This window comes from Colobus angolensis, unplaced genomic scaffold (genome assembly GCF_000951035.1).
Source record: "Colobus angolensis palliatus isolate OR3802 unplaced genomic scaffold, Cang.pa_1.0 Scaffold5, whole genome shotgun sequence".
NCBI classification, from domain to species: Eukaryota; Metazoa; Chordata; class Mammalia; order Primates; family Cercopithecidae; genus Colobus; species Colobus angolensis.
This window is the reverse complement of record NW_012118487.1, coordinates 18,033,749-18,056,680: the sequence shown is the minus strand read 5'-3', so window position 1 is coordinate 18,056,680 and position 22,932 is coordinate 18,033,749. Positions and strand designations below refer to the sequence as shown.

General features: G+C 38.1%; 1 protein-coding gene across 1 annotated transcript in view; it reads right to left on the bottom strand.

Annotated features, from left to right (window-relative positions):
• Positions 1 to 514: 514 nt before the first annotated feature.
• Positions 515 to 22,932, bottom strand: part of LOC105524509 (chromosome unknown open reading frame, human C4orf27) — a 24,391-nt gene continuing 1,973 nt past the window's right edge. The window contains exons 2-6 of the mRNA XM_011959801.1: positions 22,206 to 22,365; positions 19,247 to 19,436; positions 10,239 to 10,337; positions 4,435 to 4,585; positions 515 to 622 (exon numbers count right to left, since the gene is read on the bottom strand). Of these exons, the coding sequence (XP_011815191.1) occupies positions 515 to 622; positions 4,435 to 4,585; positions 10,239 to 10,337; positions 19,247 to 19,436; positions 22,206 to 22,365 (708 nt within the window). The remainder of the gene's footprint in view (positions 623 to 4,434; positions 4,586 to 10,238; positions 10,338 to 19,246; positions 19,437 to 22,205; positions 22,366 to 22,932) is intronic.

Genomic DNA, 22,932 nt, shown 5'->3' with positions numbered 1-22,932 from the left:
ATGGTCTCGATCTCCTGACCTCGTGATCCACCCGTCTCGGCCTCCCAAAGTGCTGGGATTACAGGCTTGAGCCACCGCGCCTGGCCCACACAATTTCAATAATTACTATTTTGCGAGTTGACTATAACATCAAAGGTTTGGAAACAGTTCCCAGGAAGTAGACAACCGGTTAAAATTCTTTAAATTCTTAAAAATAACTACCAAATTTTGAGCACTGAGCAAGCATTTTGCTAAGTATCTTAACACTTGTTTATGCCCCAAATTCCTTTATGAAGTGCATACGATTAACTTCATTTTTACAGATGAAAAAGACAAGGTTTCACAGGATTAAGTAATTTGTTCAAGGCCACACAGCTACAAACTTGGTTTTAATTCAGGAATGATGGACTCTAAAACCTAAGCTTACTCTTTATTACTAAGGTCTAGCGACTGTGTCACAAAAGGTATATGGACATACCTTCTTCCCAATATAAGCAAAACCTTCCTCCACATGCATTAACATATATGCACATGTTCACATATGAAATACATTACCATCTGTTTCAGGGAGCTCTCGGTACCCAACATCATTTTTATCTACTGGAACAACCAAGCCTGCACCATGAAAGGTCTTTGTCACAACCTACGTTAAAGAAAAGAATAAAATGTAATCATGGTAAATAGACATCAAAAAAAAAAAAACAAAAAACCCCAAATACATAACCCTCAACATTTCTGCCAAATTGTAACATTCAATGACATTTTATTTCAGTAAATTTGAACTCCAGGGTAAAAATTTAACACTATTTTTTTCTTGAAAAGTAGCTAAAAGTTAAACACTTGAAGTAACCACAGAACTGTGAAATACTTGGCTTTTCTTAATTGTGCCAGTCACTTGGAAGTCTGCATCCTGATTTGTTAAGGAAGAACTCAATTTGCCTTCAAGACATCCTAGAAGGCAAGCCAAAATATCGGTTTCCTCTAAGGTCAAAGTACCTTCTTGGTAGAAAGCACAGAGGAACCTGGGTCTAAAAGAAAAAGAGTAAGAAACAGTTTTTGTCAGCAAGAAGACATGATAGGACAGGACTCCTCTCATCCATCCTGCCAAATTCAGACCCCCCTATTTTTACCTGGAATATTTAGGCTTGTTTGCAAACTTCCCAAAAGTAGGGCAGCTTCTAGGTTTGTGGTGTCCTTTATGGAGGCAAATCACGTAACCAGTGAGCTTTCATTAAGTGGTAGTCTTCAAAGACAAAAACAGGCCCAACTACAACTACCACCATAACCCTTCCAGTTTCCATTCTTCCTGTAGCTCATGTTAATGGCATTATTTTTAGGTCTTTCCTTAGCAAAACATTTGTACAAATACTCCACTTCTTTGTGCAATTCAGTGAAAAGTTTCCAAGGCAGAGGAAGGACACAACCCAAAAACCAAACTGCAGTTTTAAAGCCTCTCACCTAAGTCTCTATATTGTAAAGCTTTTTTCTCTCTCATCTCCCTATTCTCCCAGTCGCTTGCTTTTTTCATTATCCTTTATTAAGCTGCCAGAAAGGGTAGATTATTCAAAGGAAGTTATCAGAGAACTGCTTACCACTTGGGAAAAAAATGAAGTAATTGTCTTCTATCTTAATCTTTCTATCGAGATAATCTGCAGCTAGATTTCAGAATTAAATGTAAAAATAAAACCATAAAACTACTAGAAGGTAAATTTAAAAAAATAATTTTGTGATAGAGAAGAGTTAACTATATAAAAGCAAAAAGTCTATCCAGTAAAATCAAGTACACAAGACTAACTGATAAAATATATCTGTAAAATGTAACAGTAGGTAAAAATTAATGTCTTTAAACTATAAGGGAGTCTAACCAAGGAAAAGACTAACATCCAAATTAGAACACATGTAAGAAAAAGACTAATTCTAACCCTGATAGAGAAATGGGCAGAGTTCAGGCAGTTAAAAAAAAAAAAAATACAATGACCAACAGAGAAGTGAAAAGTATTTAACGTCCTTTATAATTAAAGAAATTTTAATTAAAACAGTGCAAAATTTTATACCTACCAGCATGGAAAAAACTAAAAAGACTAAAGAAAACCCCACAAAATGAGAAACAAGCAAAGAAAAACTATAAACACACATACACACACACGAACTACTTTGGACCTGGCAATACTATGTCTAGGAATTTCTTCTAAAAAAATAACCAGATAAGTATGAGACTAAAGGTATAAAAGGATATCTATGGCAGGATTGTATTTGTGAAAAATCTTAAGCAACCCAGACTTTGAACACCTAAGCACAGTATTCTGCAGCCACTCAAAATTATGAGGTAGATCTTAAACTGGCAATATGAAATGATAAACATACCATATTCGTAAGTGTAAAAAGGACATAAAGCAGTGATAATGAAAGAAAAAGACAGCAGTGCTATATAGTTGCCAACTCAGGCTGCCCAACACACAGTAAGAATGACGGTATATGTTCAGATTTTTCACAGATGATTACCTGGACTAACTGTCCATAAAAAGGTATCAATTAAGAAGTCAACAGAATCATAATTTTATTAAGAAATTAAGAAGAATAAGATTACAAATGTAGAAAACCTGTATAGGGGTGGGTGGCATCCTGAAGCATTGGATCACAGGTGGGTGGAGTGCCACACCGTCATTTTAAGCAACATTTAACCAATGTTCTTATGAAGAAATCTAGGTATGGAAAAGGTGAAGTGGCAGAGAGCCAATTCGTAAGAAGATGGGGTGGAAAGAATGCTAAATATGGAAAATATGAAGTTGGGTTTTACATGTGTCATTTAAGATTTTGGACAAGACACAAAACCTCTATAACCTTCAATTTACTCATCTATAAAATAGGATAATTCCAACTTTGCAGATTTGTTGTAGGGAGTCAAATGATATAACTCACAAAGACTGCATTCCAAAGTACACTCTAAGTTACTGTCAGTATAAAAACACTGATTTCTAGTGTGCTGCACAGTGCTGTATCATACTAGAGTGGATATATTCTTACGCTCACACAGAAGAACAAAGCCACTAACTCACATATACTAGTGGAATTGAATTCTTCAGTAGAAAAATATGAATTCAATGAAGATCTCACAAAAATAACAAAAGAACAACCTTACATATAACAGAAAAGGGTTTGAAAGCACAATCCTCAACAGGGAGGGTTAAGAACATGACTGTCTTGTAAGTTCTTTTTTGTCTTTGTTTTTACCAGCTGTTTTATATAAAAAACAAACACTAAAATGAAACTTCATGGGCGGGGGGTCTAGGACAAAAATATCTAAGAAATTTCAAACTCAATCATATCTTATTTATGGGGAAGAATTAAGAAAATCCCCTCTGAAATAAATTATAGCTTGTGGTAGAAAAATAAAAAAAGATTGATTAAATAATTTGCTAACAGCTAATATGTGTATGGATGCTCAGACTTTAGTCAAAACAAATTAGGAATACATTAACTAGGTTACAACTACCCTTCCCCCTAGTCACAAAGTGGGAGAAGCTTCCTACGATAACTAGAAAGGTGAAGAGCAATATAAAACCTTAATTTTTAAAATGCCATGTTGTAATGGGTTTCATTAAAATGTACGTTTTAAGGAACTTTCCAGTCTATAGGACTAAAGAGTGCCTAGAGGTTATCAGAATATCACCCTTGCAGCTGAATCAAGATCAGAGAAGGAACTGAAGTAGGATTTAAAACCTAAATACACTAAGGTACTACATTACCAGTGCTAGTTTATTAAGGAATAACAAGTTCTCCATTTAGCTTAGAACATTCAGATGAACCAGCAAGGGCAGACAAACGGTGAGAGGCTGGAGGAGACCTGGGAGCCCTCATTCCAGTGACAAATGTTTTTCTTCACCAGAGGCCATAAGAACAAACTCCTATAGAATTCTCATTTACTCCAAACCAGAAATCTTCCAGCTTGTCATTAACTTACTCTGAAATCTACAGCTGAAAAATCAAAAGAATCCAACACTAAGAAGTTTCTGCTCCTTTACAAAACACTCCCCTCACACTACAGACACTAGGAGAGATGCAAAAGGAAATGACAGGATTAATAAGGAAAAAGAAAGCAGCACTGCTTATATAACACGTTTACTGGAGAAAATGTATGTAAATTTCATTATGTACAAAGCAGCTTTCACTTAACTTTATGAAGTGATTAACTGATAAACAAGATTAAAAGAGTGGTAAATACTGGCATGACTTATTCAACCACAGCAATGTTATCACCAGTTGTGCAATTCAGTGTGCCAACCCAAAGGAGCCATCTGACCCCCGTTTCAGCGCCATCCTCCTAGCACCCCTGAGGGACAGCATCCAGCTCTTCAGACAGGGCTAGGAAGAGAAGGGGAAAGTAGAGATGGGAAGGAATCAAGAGGGGAAAATATCCACTATAACAAAACAGAGACCAATAGGCTGAAGTCATACTTTCTTATCTCTCTGTTTCATCTTCATGGTTCTCTGTTCAAGCGAGTACCCCAATTCTCTGGCTGCTTCTGTGAGTTTCTCATCTATGTTTTTCAAGAGATTGATTTTCTTTTTATCTGTTACTTCTTTAAGTTTTTTCGTCAAAAATAATCTGAAAAAGAAGTAAACGTCCTCATTACATGGCAGGTCACTGCACTAAGTACAAAGACCTTTGGAAGTTTAGCCAAGTTAAAAATGTCAAATTCCATGCAAGAATAAGTCCACAGAATAATTACCAACACTTCTCTCAAAATCCCTCATAGTTTTTGTCAAATAAGAGAAAAGCAATATTCATAAAAAATTGCCAGTCACAGAAAGAGCAGATATGATTCAAATTTATATTAGTACTCTAATGTCTACAATAAAAGAATAAGGGATATTTACAAAGCTGAGAGTAGTCAAGTTTTAAATTGTATCACTTGATACTAAGATATGGCATACTACTTTGGAGAAGTCTGACCTAACAGAAAAAAAAGATATCAAAAAAAGTTTTCAGGGACCGGGCGTGGTGGCTCATGCCTATAACCCCAGCACTTTGGGAGGCCAAAGTGGGCGGATCACTCAAGGTCAGGAGTTGGGGACCAGCCTGGCCAACATAGGAAAATGCTGTCTCTACTAAAAATACAAAAATTAGCCAGGCATGGTGGCACACACCTGTATTCACAGCTACTCGGGAGGCTGGGCCAGGAGAACCACTTGAACCTGGGAGGCGAAGGTTGCAGCCAATCAGTCAGCCAAGATAGTGCCACTGCACTTCAGCCTAAGACTGTCTCAAAAAAAAAAAAGAAAAAAATTGTTTTATTTTTGAGATGGTGTTTCATTCCTGTTACCCAGGCTGGAGTACAATGGCAGGGTCTCAGCTCACTGCAACCTCCGCCTCCTGGGTTCAAATGATTCTCTTACCTCAGCCTCCTACGTAGCTGGGATTACAGGTGCATGCCACCACGCCCAACTAATTTTTGTGTTTTTAGTGGAGACAGGGTTTCACCATGTTGGCCAGGCTGGTCCCGAACTCCTGACCTCAGGTTATCCATCTGCCTTGGCCTGCCAAAGTGCTGGGATTACAGGCGTGAGCCACTGCGCCCAGCCTTTTTTTTTTCTTTTCCATTTTTAAAGAGGCAGAGGACACTATTATAACACTTAAGGTCAATAGGTTGTTTTTTTTTAATGTTGAAGTTTGTGTTAAGAAAAATTTAGAAAACGTAAAAGGAAAGCAAATCTACTTTGTAAGCTTATACAAAAGCATAAGCCAAAGTACTTTTCAAAAGTATGTGAATATACAGCATGTTAACGCCACTTATGGAAATAATTTTATATCTTATCATAAACAGGTTAAGATTTTTGCCATCAATGTAAAAGGTCAGGAGTAAAATGAAGAGTGGGAAGGGTGTGCCAGACTCCCAGGAAGAAAGCTGAGGGAGTAACAACTCCTAGGGAGAAACTCACTTCTATTCACTGCCAACATCTGAGAGTTTCTGGTATTCCCTACAACACTGTTATCAAAGGGGTTAGAACATTGGTAGTGGGTGCTAGTCTTAGCTTCACTGTACTTATCAGGAAAAAAAAAAAAAGGCACAGAGGATAATCAACTTACCCAAGTTGAGAGAGCTAGTAGATTAAACCAGTAGAGTTACCAGTAGAACTGGTAGATTAAAATGCCACAGAAATCCAAGCCATCAAAATCTAACTTCTGATTACAGCACAGTTACACTAAGTCTTACCTTCAATTATCACCAGCTGTATGTCTAGAAGATATGTTTATATCAACCATAAAATGCGGATTTGATCACATCAGTCCCATGTGAATCAATCTTTACAGTCTTCCTCAACACTCTGGCATGGCATATAGCCATTCAAGTACCCGGTGCCATGTATTTCCACACTTTCACACACATACTGCTCCCTTACCTAAAGCAGCCTTCTTCCCATTCTTTCTAGTAAGTTCTTAGGCATCCATCAAAGCCCACATAGAATATCCTCTTTTACCTCCGCCACTATTGAAGGCACTTGGTAGCTGCCTTCCCATACATATGACATTATTATGACTATCTCTGGAAGTTTTTGTCTCTACTGAAACCTACTCTAACACTTTCCTGTGTGATGCTTAAAGATAAGCTGCAATGTGCAACTGAAGCCATAACCATGAACATGAACATTTTGTGCTATGACTTTAAACCCATTAGAATGTATTTAACGCAAACGAATTTGTACCTATGCATGTTATATGGCATCATGCAATAGCCCTTTGGAAATAGTGGTTCACTAAGTTATACAGATGGAAGTGTTGAAACTTATATATCAAATTCACTCCATTACATAACATTATGAAAAAAAAGCGATTGAGCTCACAGTAGTATTACAAGTTTCTCAATCTAATTTTTATTTGAAACCTGGAATTCTATCACTGGCAAAAAATATAGTCAGTCAGTTGTTTTCTTTGGTTCATTTGGGAGAATTACTGCCAGTATCTACACCCAAATAACCAGAGTTTGTCAATGAGTCACTCTTTCTAAAAGTGGGGAAAAGTTCATCTCAAAACTCAATCACACAAGGGCTTTTTTTCCCCCTTGAGACAAACCACAGTACTTCAGTATGAGAAATGCTTTCTATGTATTTCCTATTTCATCACAGAATGTTAAAGAGATGTACTCAATGGCAGACATCTAATACATGTATACTCCATCACTGACTTTTCTCAGGCACAGGGTCTTGCTATGTCGCTTAGGATGAGCTTGAACTCCTGGGCTCGAGCAATGCTCCCACCTCAACATCCTGAGTAGCCACCATGCCTGGCTCCATCACAAACATTTTTAAATACATTTGCATGTTCCTGCTGTGAATAATGCAACGACTGCTGCTACTCTGGTGGCACTACCTTGATTCCTGCCAAGGTGACAACAGTATTATCCACCATTACCTTTGTGCCATTGGTGCAAAAATAACATTTTATTATCACAAATAGTTTTGACCCTAAGGGTCCCTGACCCAAGGTCAAAACTATTTACCTCAGCTATTTTAGGAAAAAAAATAAGGCAGAAGGAAAAAAAGAATTCCTAATTTTGTTGTTCAAAGATATTTAAAAATTATGTTTACTTCTATATGCATTAGACAGTATGAAATGGAATCATTCTACATTATTGTTATTTGCCCACTTCATAACAAATTCAACAAATCAATAACAAAGTATTATAGTACATGGATAATTTATATTTACCTAATCTTCCCTATTGCTGGATATGTTGCCAATTTTTCATTTGATAAACAATCTGTAATAAATACACATATTTCTGTACCGGTCCAAAATCCCTTTAATAAATAGCTAGAAGTGAAATTGCTAAGTTAAGGGTATAAATGTGTACTTCACACAGTACCTGGCAATGTCACCTATCAAGAAATCTTAGAATATGGTTTTCTAAACATTTTTCAAACTGCTTTCTACAAAAGTTTTACCAATTAACACATCAGTAAGGGTTCTTATACCCTAACCATCATTGGATATGACCATTCTTTAACCTTTAAAAAAAATCTTTGCTGGCTTAATTTGCATTTCTTTAGTCACTATTAAATCTTGCAGACACAAGATTTAATAACAACTAAAGACAATAAAAATGTGTTGATCAAAGGTATGCCTTGAAAGACCTTACTCAGTCTGCCATAAAAATAAATTTTAAAATATATAAAGAAATCAAGTGTTCTGATTAGCTGATTTAAGGAGGTGGTACCCAAAAAACTAAAACCGTTATAATACTTAGACGTACTAAAATAGTTATATCTCAAGTAACTTTTTACCCCTGTTTTTGAGATAAATTATTGGAGGTAGTTCCTCAAATACTCACTTTCTGATCTTCACCTAAATTATAAATATTATCGCCCATGTATTTTTTTTCTTTTTCATTGTCTGTGTTCTCCAATTAGCTTAAAAAAAAAAAAAAAAGATACCAGAAGAGTCTTGGGTTATGTTAGATGACCACTACTATGTTATCTTTCTTTTTAAAAAAGATTCAAACATGACTAATAATACAAATGAAAAGTCAGGCTTGTTTTTTAAAAAGAGACAGTCTCACTATGTTGCCCAGCCTGAAAAAATTAGGTGTTTCTACATGCCAAGGTATTTATAGAATTAATATTTATGGAGCATCTACTATGGGGCAGATACTGTGCACAAAACAAACCCTCTGCCCGCGTGGAACTTACATGCTAGTGCAAGACACAGACAATAACCAAGAAAACAAGAGTTTCTAATAAAGAAGGCACCAATTTAAATTGAATAATAAATCCGAAGAGTTTAAAAGAAGTTATAAGTTACAAATACCAAGCAACATTTTATAGGAAACTGAGAGGTATTAGAAAAGAAAGAACATTTTTGGACATCTACAATGTAGCTGCCCTGTAGATAAACCAGGATGAACGTAGCATAGTCTAGTGGTTGTAGCAGGCTGATTTAGTTTGAATTCGCTTTACTGCAAATTTGTATTATCAAATCCCAGGGAACAAAAACCCTTTAAAGAGATAGTCAAAGAAAGAGACTAAAAGAGGTCAAAGAAAAGATAATCTACTTGTATTTGAAGCGATAAAGTTTGCTTTCTTCATCACAATGCAAACTACACAGCGGCTGACAAGTAAAATGGCTTCAAGTCATGTCTGTGGCTGATATAGCAGACTGGCTCACTCAGCTCTATTCCAACCACTTCCCCTGAAAGTTTGCTGCATTTCCCTTACTACTCTTTAGCTCAGGCTCCACATGGGACCTAGCTTCTTCCAAGCAGCTGCAATACTTTAAAATTTCTGAGGCAGGAGAGATACCAGGTAGAGGCTGTGCTTCCACGATCTCCATCAGTGAGCACAGCTGTAGAGGCATCTGAGGGTTCTGCAGCAGCTGTAGCTGAGATCCCAGCACCTGGTTCTTAGCCTCAGGCGGGCTGAGAGGCAAAGGGTAGGGCATCCATTTACCTGGCCCAGATTAAACCAAAGATAATGTGGTCCTAGAGCCACTCGTTGTGGCAGCAGTTCTTGATTTCCCAGCTTCCTGATGGTGGCAGAGACATAAAATCCACTGTGAGGCACACAACTGTCATTCCTGGCAGCTCAGCCTGCTCCCTCAACCCTTCCAAGGATTGTATGACCACCTCTTTTTACTTTATTAAGCCTTTCTGTTTGAACTGTACACAAGTAATGAACTCCTAACAAGCGTTTAAAATCAGATGTCTAACAAAACTGTTCATGTTGCCATGGAATACCTGAGGTCAAGTATTATTTTCTTTAAGTAAAATAGTTACATAAGAGGTATATTTTTTGGTGAAGAGTGACAAAATAACAGTAGAGATAAGACTACCTGCAAAAGTCATGGAAATTATGTCTAGAAATCTACAATTATGGGCTTGCCTCAAATCCACTTGGTTTTTTATGGAGAGAGAGTCTCACTCTGTCACTCAGGTTGGAATATAGTGGCGCTATCTCGGCTCACTGCAACCTCTGCCTCCCGTGTTCAAGAGATCCTCCTGCCTCAGCCTCCTGAGTAGCTGGGATTGCAGGTGTGTGCCACCATGCCCCCAGCTAATTTTTGTATTTTTAGTAGGGGTTTCCCCATGTTGTCCAGGCTGGTCTTGAACCCCTGACCTAAGCGATCTGCCCACCTCAGCCTCCCAAAGTGCTGGAATTACAGGTGTGAGCCATGCGCCCTGCCCCTCAAACCCCCTTTGTAATGAACTAATATAGTATGAACATGGTAAACAAATATAAGAGAAATTGAAATAAAATATTCTTACTTGACTGCAGCAAATACATTATCTCCATTTGGAACAATTATACAATTTTTCTTTGCTTCATTTATACCAACATATACGGGAAGTTCATCAGGAGAATCCCTGTGTAAGCAAAAGACATTAAAAATTTAGCTGCCCTTATTTTATATTATCAGGCAAGTGGGATTTCAGGTCTATAGACAACAATATACACCTTTTTTTTTTTTCCTTTTTTGAGGCCTTTTTTTTTTTCCATCATACCAAAGTTTATTGATTACATCAAACAAAAATGTCTGTAATGGAAAAGGCAAGTTGCAGTCATAAAAGATGGCATTCACATTCATTTTAGAAAGCAACAATGGAGATGTAAAAAATTGCTTAAGTGAAAAATGTAATATTGCAGTCCCATTTTGCAAGCTGAAAAATTATTTTGTCAACACGCATAAAATCTGCACATTTACATACCACATGTTAAAAAATTCCATCACTACAGTATTATAAATATTGCAAAGTTAGGCTTACATTTATACTGTTGCTGGTGTATATGTAGTAGATATAGAATAAATGTTTTCAGTTTAGTAGGTAACAACCTCAAACAATGGACAATAGCTGTGAAAATTACAAAGACATTTCAATAGCTCAAAATTATTCAAATTATAGGTACATCATCCTATTATTATACTTTTTTACCTTTCTCTGTCACAAATAGGATGATTACATTGTAGTGCTAGGAATACGGCATGGTCTACTTCAAATTATTTGATCTGCTAACCCCACACTAGTCATTTTTTAGCTCTTCAGTAAAATATCTTTCAAAAAGGAAAGCCAGATCCCTCCCAAGGATCTAGGTTGAGGCCTTTTTTTTTTTATAAGGGCATTTTTTTTTTTTTTAATGAAACACAAGTTTTAAGCTCCAAGTTTCTTAGGAATATCTATGATAAATCTTATATAACAGAACCTAAAACTAAGATTCTTAGGACCTAGTTGCTTTTATACTCAAATACAAAAAAAAAGGAAAAACAAGAAAAAGGATTGTAAAACATTAGAGATGAAAGGATCCTATTCATGTATATAACCAAATCCTTTTATTTTAAAATTGAGGAAACAAATACTGAGAGGTTAAATCACTCAGCCAAGGTCCTAGTAAGTTAGGACGCTGGCTACGGTATAATTCAATTCGTAGCCCCAGGTGCATTCTACTGTACTGCAGCACTTCTCCCTGGAAATGTTCCTTCTATTACCTTCCATTTAATCTTCACTTTAAAGAATAGCATCTCTACTGGTACAAACGCACAAATTTTCCTCCTGGAGTTTCTCTATTTCTTAACCTTCTAAGTATTTTGCATGCATTCATTTAATTCTCATAATATTCCTATCAGGTATGTACAGTTATCCCTACTGTTACAAGACAGGAAACCGAGTCACAGAAAGTCACAGTCACTAATGATACAGGGTCACACAGATAATAAACAAGAGGACCAGTGTGACTCCAGAGACCACTCTTAACTACCATCTGCCACTCTGGCACCTGGCAGTACACGGTTTATTAAGCACAGCTGCTCTAAATTATCTTTCCTGGGCCAAAAGCGTTCTTCTGAACCCAAAAGGCAAAAAAAGTTTACAAGGAAAGGAAAAATCAGTGAGATTAAACCTAAAGAGTTTACCCATCCTAGGGAAGGTTAAAATGGTAACAGCAAGAACGACAGATGACTCATCTATCCATCAACAGGGGAAAATATGCCTTTCACCTTGGATGACTCCCTGAAACTATTGCTACGGAATAAAAGATGAAATGCTCCTATTATTGCAAATACAAAATTGCATGCAGGATTGTATAAAGACAATGCCAGGTTGGACTGCCAGAATGAGCCAACAGCGTGTGACGTGCTTCCCCCTGCAGAGAGCCTATGAACGGACGTGCAGTCAGGGAGGTTTCACATCACCAAGATTCCTATCCCAGAAAAGCAGATGTTCATAGCTCTGGGAATGGAATGCGACCTCGTGGAGAGCCTACAAACGGACACATGGGGGGCGCCTGTCCATATGGATAAGATAGGGCTATAAACGCCCTCATCTTGCCACGGCTCTTCTAGGCCTCTTTAGGGTTAAGACATACTCCCTTCTGAGAATTTCTGGTCTAACCGGTTGTCTAGCTTCACGTCCTGTTTCTATGGATTGTTTGTAACCAGCTTTTGCTGCAACTGTTACTGCTGATTAATATCTTGCTAACCATAGGTTATGGAAAGACCATGGTTCTGTTTTAAGGCTCTGTTAGAAATGACTGATGCACACACTATACTGTAAATTCTTATCTCTATATACTGTACTTCTGCATACAGATGTTAAAGAATTACTTCATTCCCATGTGACCATCTCACCTCATAATCAAACGACTCTAAATCCCTCACTAACCTACCCCCGCCCTCACTAAACTTAATAAACACTGGTATTTCCAGTGTATTGGCGGCACACAGAACCAGAAGGCGGTGACCCCCCTGGACCCAGCTTTCACTATTTTGTGTGTGTCTATTATTTCTCGAATTGCTGATCCACTCGGGAACAAAGAGAGAGCCCCGTTGCATTGCAGGCTGCTGGCCAGATCCTGCAGTATCTGGTGCCCAACGTGGCCTTCTTTGTTCCTCTGCTCAGTGCATGCCGAGTACGGGTTCAGGACAACCAGTCTTCAGTCTCAACGGTAAGGTCTCCAGGTACGCTTTTTCCAACTCTCCCCTCTTTTCGGGTTTGTCAACTGGTATTATTCCAAGGTTATTATGGGACAATCACAGTCTAAACACCAGGCTTATGTGTCTTTTATTAAACTTCTTAAACAGGATAGAATCAAGGCTGATTCCAATAACCTTATTCTCTTATTTCAGACAATTGTAAAACATTTTCCTCGGTTCCCTGACAAAGGTTCTATGGACCTATCAGACTGGGATAGAGTTGGCGCCACACTCTGCCAACTCATGAGAGATGGTGTTTTACTTCCTATTTCTGTTTGGATTGACTGGGCTCTTATTCATGTTGCTTTACTTCCTTTTCAGTTTGGTGATCCTCTTCAACTGCCACAGGTTAATGCGGATGGTGAGCCACTCCCTTTATCTCAGGTAGCTGACCCCCCTACTAGCCCTCCTTCTGATCATGAGGAAGAATTCGATCTCTCCTTGTTTTCTCCCCAAGAGGAGGAACCTGGAGATGATCCCCTCCCTCTGCCTCCTATCTTGGAACTTGTATATGTTAACTCTTCTTCTACTAAGCCGTTGCCCCCTCTGCCAGAGGAGGATGTATGGCATTCATCTGAATGGCCTGTTTCTCATTCCTCTCATCCTTTTGAACCTCTTGCCTCTTCTAAGCCTACTGTTTGTTTCGACGCTCCGGGACCCCTTCTTTCATAGAAAGGCTTGGCTCCCTCACTCTCCTTCTCTTCCTCTGCCCCTGCACAATGGATGTATGAGTCACCTCTCTGGGTAGAGCAGTGGATGTTTTCCAAACACAAGTTGGAGGCATTAATTGAAACCGTTAATGACTTACTACAAGCAAACACTATGGAGCCCTCCTTGTCTCCATGGAACTCGCCTGTTTGTTGCACAAAAAACATCAGGAAAATGGAGGAAGGTAACAGACTTGAGAGCCGTTAATGCAGTTATTAAACCTATGGGGGGCGTTACAACCCGGTATGCGCCCTCCCACTCCATGATTCCTAGGGAATGGCCTTTAATTATCATTGATCTTAAAGACTGCTTTTTTCGTATTCCTTTAGACAAGTCAGACCATGACAAATTTGCTTTCACTATACCTTCCATTAACAATTCAGCTCCCACAGCTAGATATCAATGGAAAGTTTTACCTCAAGGAATGATTAACAGTCCTGCTATTTGTCAGTTGTTTGTCAGTACTGTGTTACAACCTGTAATTATTTTAAAAATAATTACATTCTTCATTATATGGATGATATACTGATTGCTGCTCCCACTAAAGATGAATTAATTCAATGTTTTACCTCTTTAAAATTAGCTGTTGCCAATGCAAGACTCCACATTGCTCCTGATAAAATTCAACAAGCCACTCCTTTTCTGTACTTAGGAATGCAGCTAGGAGCTTGCTCCATTAAGCCCCCAAAAGTTCAACTTCGTACTGACAATTTAAACACCTTAAATGATTTTCAAAAATTACTAGGTGACATCAATTATCTCAGACCAACCCTAGGCATCCCTACTTATGCATTATCTCATCTATTTGCCACTCTATCAGGAGATACAGATTTAACAGCCCTTGCCCTCTATCTAAACCACCAAAACAAGAGTTGCCTTTGTAGAACAAAGAGTGAGAGAGGCACAAGTCTCTTGTATCTACCCAAATTTGCCTTTACAATTTTTAGTTTTTCCTTCCATCCACTCTCCTATGGGACTTATAGTACAAAATGATTATCTAGTTGAATGGGTATTTCTTCCTAATTCAGCCTCTAAACCTCTTTCAATATATCTTGATCAAATGGCCACTTTGATTGGATTAGGACATCAATGTATCAACGGCTTTGATCCAAACATTATTGTGGTCCCTTTGTCAAAAAATGAAGTTTAAAATGCCTTTTCCACATTTTTGTGCGGGCCGACTAATCTGGCTGACTTCGTTGGCACTACTGATAATCATTTGCCTAAGTCAAAATTCTTTCAATTTCTACGAAATACTTCCTGGATTCTACCAAAACGTACAAGTTCATCACCACTAGAGACAGCCGTTACCATTTTTACTGATGGATCCAGCAATGGAAAGGCAAGGTATGCAGGACCAAAAGATAAAGTCATTTCTACTCCATACAATTCTGCTCAAAAAGCAGAGTTGTTTGCTGTTATCTCTGCATTACAGGATTTTGATCAGCCTCTTAATATTGTCTCTGACTCAGCTTATGTAGTCCATGCCACTAAGGCAATAGAAACAGCTACCATCAAAAATATTACTGACACTAATCTATTTTCCTTGTTCCCTTTGTTACAAAAAACTGTCCGAAACTGAAACCACCCTTTTTTCATCACTCACTTTCGATCTCATACTGATTTGCCTGGACCTTCATCGAGTGGTAATCATAAAGTTGATACTCCAGTTTCTCTAGCCATTGCAGATGCAGAACAATTTCATCAACTCATACTAATGCCTCAGGTCTTAAACATAAATATTCTCTCAGTTGGAAACAAGCTAAACAAATTGTACAACACTGTTCTCAATGTCAGTTTCTTGTCTTACCCACACAATCTCCCAGAGTTAATCCCCGAGGTCTTCTCCTAATGCTATTTGGCAAATGGATGTTACTCATGTTCCTTATTTTGGAAAATTAGCTTATATGTATGTCACAGTTGACACCTTTTCCAATTTCATATGGGCTACATGTCAAACCGGAGAAGCCACTTCTCACGTTAAAAAACATATGTTTTCATGTTTTGCAGTTATGGGAATTCCTAGTGAGCTCAAAACAGACAATAGTCCAGCCTATTGCAGTAAAGCTTTAAAAAATTTTCTTGATCAGTGGCATATTAACATGGTATCCCTTATAACCCACAAGGCCAAGCTCTTGTAGAAAGAACAGAACTTTAAAATTACAATTACTTAAACAAAAAGAGGGGGATAAGGAGTTGTCTACCACTCACATACAACTAAACTTGGAATTGTTCACGTTAATTTTTCTTAATATTCCTAAATCTAGTTCTGTTACTGCTGCTGAAAAACATTTCTCTGGTAACTGTCCCACGGTAAACCATGGAAGGGAAGTATGGTGGAAAGATGTTCAATCTAATATATGGTCAAAAGATTCTATTTTAACATGGGGAAGAGGCTATGCTTGTGTTTCCCCAGGTGAACATCAATCTCCTGTTTGGATTCCTGTTAGACACCTGAAATTGTGTCCTGAAGATGCATGCAACAACAAGACAGAGAAATTTACTGAAAAAATGCTACAGCAGGAAACAACTAACACATCCAATGGTCAAAAAGAAGAAAATGACCACGCTAACTTGTTTATGACAGACAATCCAGTCCGTCATCCTGAACAACTTGTCTGCAGCGATCCAGGTCTGCCTCAACCTCTGCCTCCTTCTGATGACACTGATCCTTCTACCCTCTGTCACCCCACAGACTGTTAAAAACTATACATATTGGGCCTATATTCCTTTTCCTCTTCTTATTTGAGCCATGACATGGATGGATGCTCCTATCAAGGTCTATGTTAATGACAGTGTTTGGAGGCCTGGTTCTGTAGATGATCGTTGTCCTGCCCAACCTTCAGAAGAAGGAACCCCTTCCAATATCACTTTAGGTTGTAGGTATCCACCTTTGTGCCTCGGACCCACTAATGAATGTCTCTCATTAGATATTCAAACTTGGGCAGTCACACTACCATCCAGTCACTCTGTCCCTCCTGTAGGATACTTGGTATCAGGGCTCTCATTAAAACTTCTAAGACAGATCAAAATAGGAATCACTGATTATATTCACACATTTCAATATAAGCCTTTAGGAACTGCGTGTCCCCTGAATTGTCTTCAAATGCTGACAAATTAATACAGAAGGATTGTGTTAGTCCAGAAGAAACTGTGTTATTTAATTCTTCTCACTACACCATTGTTGACTGGGCTCCTAAAGGTCATATTACTAATGATTGCCGTTAAGGTCACAGAGATTGTCAACATTTTCCCTATGATATTACTTATCAAAAAAGTAGTGATAACCCTCCCCTATTACATCGTATATTTAACTCCTTTTTTCCTTTTAAGTGGAAAGGGGCAGGGGCTGCCACTCCAAAGCCAAGCCTCATTGTTCCCCACTTAGGACCTGAACATTCAGAATTATGGAGATTAACCATAGCTATGACTGGTAGGAGAGTTTGGGCTGGAGAAAGTGTTGTAAGTAAATCTACCTTGTCACCTCGAAAACTAAGATAACAGATTGATTTACACTACTATTTTCACACAGCCAAAAATATCACTATGGCAATCGTCAAAAGGTCAATTCAAAGACAGGATAGTAAAGACTATGAGGACTTATACCCCCCCATTGCTAATGTCCCCCCACCACCTCTCGTACAACCTATTCCCCCCACCCCACATTCACAAAAAAGAATACCATCTCAAAATACATATACTATCTATATGGAATCCAACAAAACTATACCACTTAAAAGTTGTGTTAAACCACCATATATGTTATTAGTAGGAAAGATGCATATTAGTTCAAACACCAACATAATTACCTGTGTTAATTGTTACCTGTATACTTGTATTGACTCATCCTTTAATCAGTATCATAGTATTTTAATAGTCAGAGCCAAGGTTATTTGGCTCCCCGTAGCCTTACGTAGGCCTTAGGAATCTTCCCCTTCTATCCATGTTATTAATAATATTCTACAGAAAATTCTTAAAAGGAGTAAATGATTTACTTTTACATTAACTGCAGTAATAATGGGCTTGATTGCTGTTACTGCAACTGCTGCTACTGCTGGAGCTGCATTACCTCAATCTATTCACGCTGTTCATTTTGTGGATAAATGGCAAAAAAATTCTACTCGGATGTGGAATTCTCAGTCAAGTATTGATCAAAAATTGGTCAATCGAATTAATGATCTAAGACAAACTGTTATATGGATGGGAGATAAAATTATGAGTCTAGAACATAGATTACAAATGCAATGTGATTGGAATACTTCTGATTTTTGTATAACTCTGTTCCAATATAATAAGTCTGTTCACAATTGAGAATCAGTAAAACGTCATTTACAAGGAAGTGAAGATAATTTAAGTTTAGACATAAGCAAGCTAAAAGAACAGATTTTTGAGGCTTCTCAAGCACACTTAACTGCTTTACCTGGTGCTGAAGTTTTAGATGGTGTCTGTAAGGGGTTATCTAATCTCAACCCCATTCAATGGGCAAAATCTTTGGCAGGATTCACTATCGTTAATTTTGTTCTGTGTATAATTTGTGCTATTAGTTTATTGTTCATGTGTAAAACTGGAAAAAATATTCTTCAATCCAGTCGTGATCAGCAGCAAGCTATGATTGCTATGGTTCATTTAAATTAGAGAAAAGGGGGAGATGTAGGGAGACCCCCTGAAACTATTGCTGTGGAATAAAAGATGAAATGCTCCTATTATTGCAAATACAAAATTGCATGTAGGATTGTATAAAGACAATGCCAGGTTGGACTGCCAGAATGAGCCAACAGCGTGTGATGTGCTTCACCCTGCAGAGAGCCTATGAACGGACGTGCAGTCAGGGAGGTTTCACATCACCAAGATTCCTATCCCAGAAAAGCAGATGTTCATAGCTCTGGGAATGGAATGCGACCCTTGCGGAGAGCCTATAAATGGACACATGGGGGGCGCCTGTCCATATGGGTAAGATAGGGCTATAAACGCCCTCATCTTGCCACGGCTCTTCTAGGCCTCTTTAGGGTTAAGACATACTCCCTTCTGAGAATTTCTGGTCTAACCGGTTGTCTAGCTTCACGTCCTGTTTCTATGGATTTTTTGTAATCGGCTTTTGTTGCAACTGTTACTGCTGATTAATATCTTCCTAATCATAGGTTATGGAAAAACTGTGGTTCTGTTTTAAGGCTCTGTTAGAAATTACTGATGCACATACTATATTGTAAATTCTTATCTCTATATACTGTACTTCTGCAAACAGATGTTATGTTAAAGAATTACTTCATCCCCATATGACCATCTCACCTCATAATCAAACAACACTAAATCCCTCACTAACCTACCCCACCCTCACTAAACTTAATAATAAGTGCTGGTATTTCCAGTGTATTGGTGGCACCACGGGACCAGAAGGCGGTGACCCCCCCTGGACCCAACTTTCACTATCTTGTGTGTGTCTATTATTTCTCGACCTGCCAATCCTCCTGGTAACAAAGAGAGAGACCCGTTGCATTGCGGGCTGCTGGCCAGATTCCGCAATAGGTGAGGCTAGTGAATAACTATTTATCCTCATTAGCAGGACAGCAGCTGTATTTTAGAGGTGAAGAAAAGATCCTTTACCTGAAATACCCCATGTGGTACTGAGTTTTATTATCTCCAATAATAATGGTCTGGAACTCAGGAGGATCATAGTAAAACCTCCAATGAAGGTTAAAATTCAGGCCTGTTGATTTTTTCTTCGTTTTATGTTTTCCAGCAAGGATATCATAAGGACCAACTAATTGAAGTCCAAGGCTTGCAGAAAGTGAATCTATAAAGAAAATAAATTTAGACAATACTTTCTGGAGACAGATAGGAAATAATGCTTTTAGTTAGTAAACTATTTCTAAGCAATTGTCTTTAAAAGTTTCTAAAGTAAAAGAAAATCTTGAGTTATGTGTGAAGATGTCAGTTATAAACATTCAATAGAAAAGAAGTCAGAGTAACAGGAAAAGTGGCATTTACGTTTAGGATTTCCTCTTAAATTTACCACTGAATTAGCCTAACATTTCAAACACTGCTGTTGTTTCTTATTTTAGCCAAAGCAAGACTGGTTAGCATTTCTACAGGCCCATTATCACACTGCAGTTGGCCTCAAATACTTGTAGCACACACAGATTAAGGGAAGAGAAAGATAGCAAAGATGTGTGGATTAAGAGTAGTAAACAACAGGCCAGGTGCAGTGGCTCACACCTGTAATCCCAGCACTTTGGGAGGCTGAGGTGGGCTGATCACCTGAGGTCAGGAGTTCGAGACAAGCCTGGCCAACATGGCAAAACCCATCTCTACTAAAAATACAAAAATTAGCTGGGTGTGGTGGCTCACGCCTGTCATCCCAACTACTGGGGAGGCTAAGGTACAAGGATCACTTGAACCCTGGAGGTGGAGGTTGCAGTGAAATGAGATAGTGCCATTGCACTCCAGCCTGGGTGACAGGGTGAGACTCTGTCTCAAAAAAGTAAATAAATAAATAAATAAGTAAAAAACATTTCTATCCCCTTTCCTCTACCTTAAGTAATCACACCAGATTCCCCTGACTCTTCGACAATCTATTTGGCCAACCCTAACCCTGGATGACTCCGTCTTCCTTCTCTATTCACAGATCACAGACAGGGAGTGTTCACAAACCACAAAAACATGAAGTCTGTGCAAATGTACAATGCATAACTTCAAATGGGTCCTTGCTTCTAAGACGGAGGGGAGCACTCCAGGCAGGACCCAGTTTTATAAGGAGGCAAGGATGAAGAAAGCAAAAAAATTCCTGGAAGAGGTAGTAACATGAATAGAAGCATGGAGATAGTTTGACAGGAAAAATAGTTCAGCTCAACTAGAGCTTAGGAGAGCATACACTAATTTTTAAAGCATTAAGAAAACTAAAACCGTCCATCTCATTAGCCAAAGATAACAGTTAATAGTCTATTATACAGTAACAAATTTCCACACTCTCCACCCCCATGAACAGATACAAACATGGAACAAACTGAGAAGGGTTGTTTTGTAATCTGCTTTTGTCCTCCATCCTGTCCCATTTAAATTTTCTGAATATTTGTCCATGCTATTCAATGTTATTTTACGTGATTTTTTAACAGGGCATGATACTGCATTATAAAGAGGTAACCATCTATTCTCTTACTGAGGGATATTTACTATTTCTTTTTTTGTTCTAAAATGTTTCAGTGAACATCTTTGCTAATAAATGTTTGTATACAGGTGTAACTATTTTTAAAGAAACAACTACACAGTTCTGTTTTGATCTACTGGCAAACTTCAGAATATGTATCAATATACATTTCCATCAGTGGTGTATGACAGTGCTTACTAGTTAAAAAATTTAAATAGTATCGTGTAAAGTAATGATCACAGCCCATTAACAGTTTCTTTATCCCTTCAGAGACAAAATAAGCACACAGAAAAGTACACAGGGATATGTGTATATTCCCTCTCCCCACCCTCCCTTTTTAAAAAAAATACTAATGGTAGCATATTCTATACACTCTTCTTTTTCACTTATTTCACGCATGATAGTTTATTTCCTAAAAATCTGCTTCATGCTTTTAAAACAATGAAGATCTACTGAATAGATGTGGCATTGGTAGGCATTTAAGCCATTTCCCATTTTTTGTGTAAGCAAACATCCTCACACATAATTCTTAGTTTATGTAATCCGTAAGAGAAGTGCTTGGAAGCAGAACTGTTATAACTCCTGCAACATATGAAAGAGCTTGCTTTCCTTCACATTCCCCCAAAATGTAATGAAATTATTTACCTTTGCCAAAAAAATAGGTGACAGTGGCATTACTACAGCATTAATCTATATTTCTTTCTATATTTTATCTTACCAGAAATATCTTGGAAAATATTCCTTTTCTATGAACTGTTTATATCCTTGTTTAGGTTTTTTTTTTTTTTTTTTTGAGACAAGGTCTTGTGCTCTGTCACCCAGGCTGGAGTGCAGTGGCCCAATCTTGGCTCATTGAAGCCTCTGGCTCCCAGGTTCAAGCAATGATCATGCCTCACCCTCCCGAGTAGCTGGGACTACAGGTCTGCGCCACCATGTCCAGCTAAGTTTTGTATTTTCAGTAGAGACAGGGTTTCACTGTGTTGCCCAGGCTGGTCTCAAATTCCTGACCTCAAGTGATCTCCCTGCTTCGGCCTCCCAAAGTGCTGGGGTTACAGGTATAAGTCACCATGCCTGGGCAATTATTGTATGTTTTAGAGACGGAGTCTTGCTCTGTCACTGAGGCTGGAGTGATCAGAGCTCACTGCAACCTCGAACTACTGGGCTCAAGGAGGGATCCTCCCATTTCAGTCTCCCAATTAGCTGGGACTATAGGCACATGCAACCATGCATAGCTTTTTTTTTTTTAATTTTTTTCTAGAGAAGAGGTCTCACTATATTGACCAGGTTGGTCTCAAACTCCTGGCCTCAGGCAATCCCCCTCCCTCAGCTGGGATTACAGAGTATGAGCCACCACACCCAGCCCGTTTCCTATTACATTACTTTTTCCATTAATACAAGAATGATTCTGGAGCAACTCACCAGATGGCTTTTCAGGATCAAGTTCTTCACAGAACTTCCAGAAGTGATAGAAATCTTCAGGTAAAGAAAGCTTATAATGATTTTCTATTTCTTTTCGAAGGTCACTGGAGACATCAGCTTCACAGAATTTACTTTTCTTCTCATCAACTGTTTTTTCACACTGAAAATTAGCACACAAACTTTAGTTCTCCAAATTATCTTTAGTAATTTCAGTAACTCTCCTTGCATAACAGTATCACTCAGTCTTGTTCACCCAGCTCTATGAAATACATGTGTTTTCCTTAAAACTCTCTAAATGGTATTTGAGTAAAATCTGGGAATTCATTTGGGCACAGGAAAAAACAGTAGTTTATATGGTGGTTAAGAGGAATCCACCCAGCAAGTCTTTAAATATATTTTTGTAAGATAATGGAAACCACAAAAAACAAAAAGGCAAAAAAAAAAAAAAAGAAAAGAAATAATAAAGAGCAGGAAGAGGAACACGTTTAGATGTAGAGCTGTTGTCTGTTTCAGCTTTGGGGTTGAGCAATGGGTTCACAGCTGTTTATTACTTAACAGAAATAAGATCAAAGACAATCATGAATATAGTAACAGTTTATTATGCTAAGGATTATAATGTGTCTGATTTAAAAGCAAAAAAAAAAAAAAAGAAAAGAAATAATAAAGAGCAGGAAGAGGAACACGTTTAGATGTAGAGCTGTTGTCTGTTTCAGCTTTGGGGTTGAGC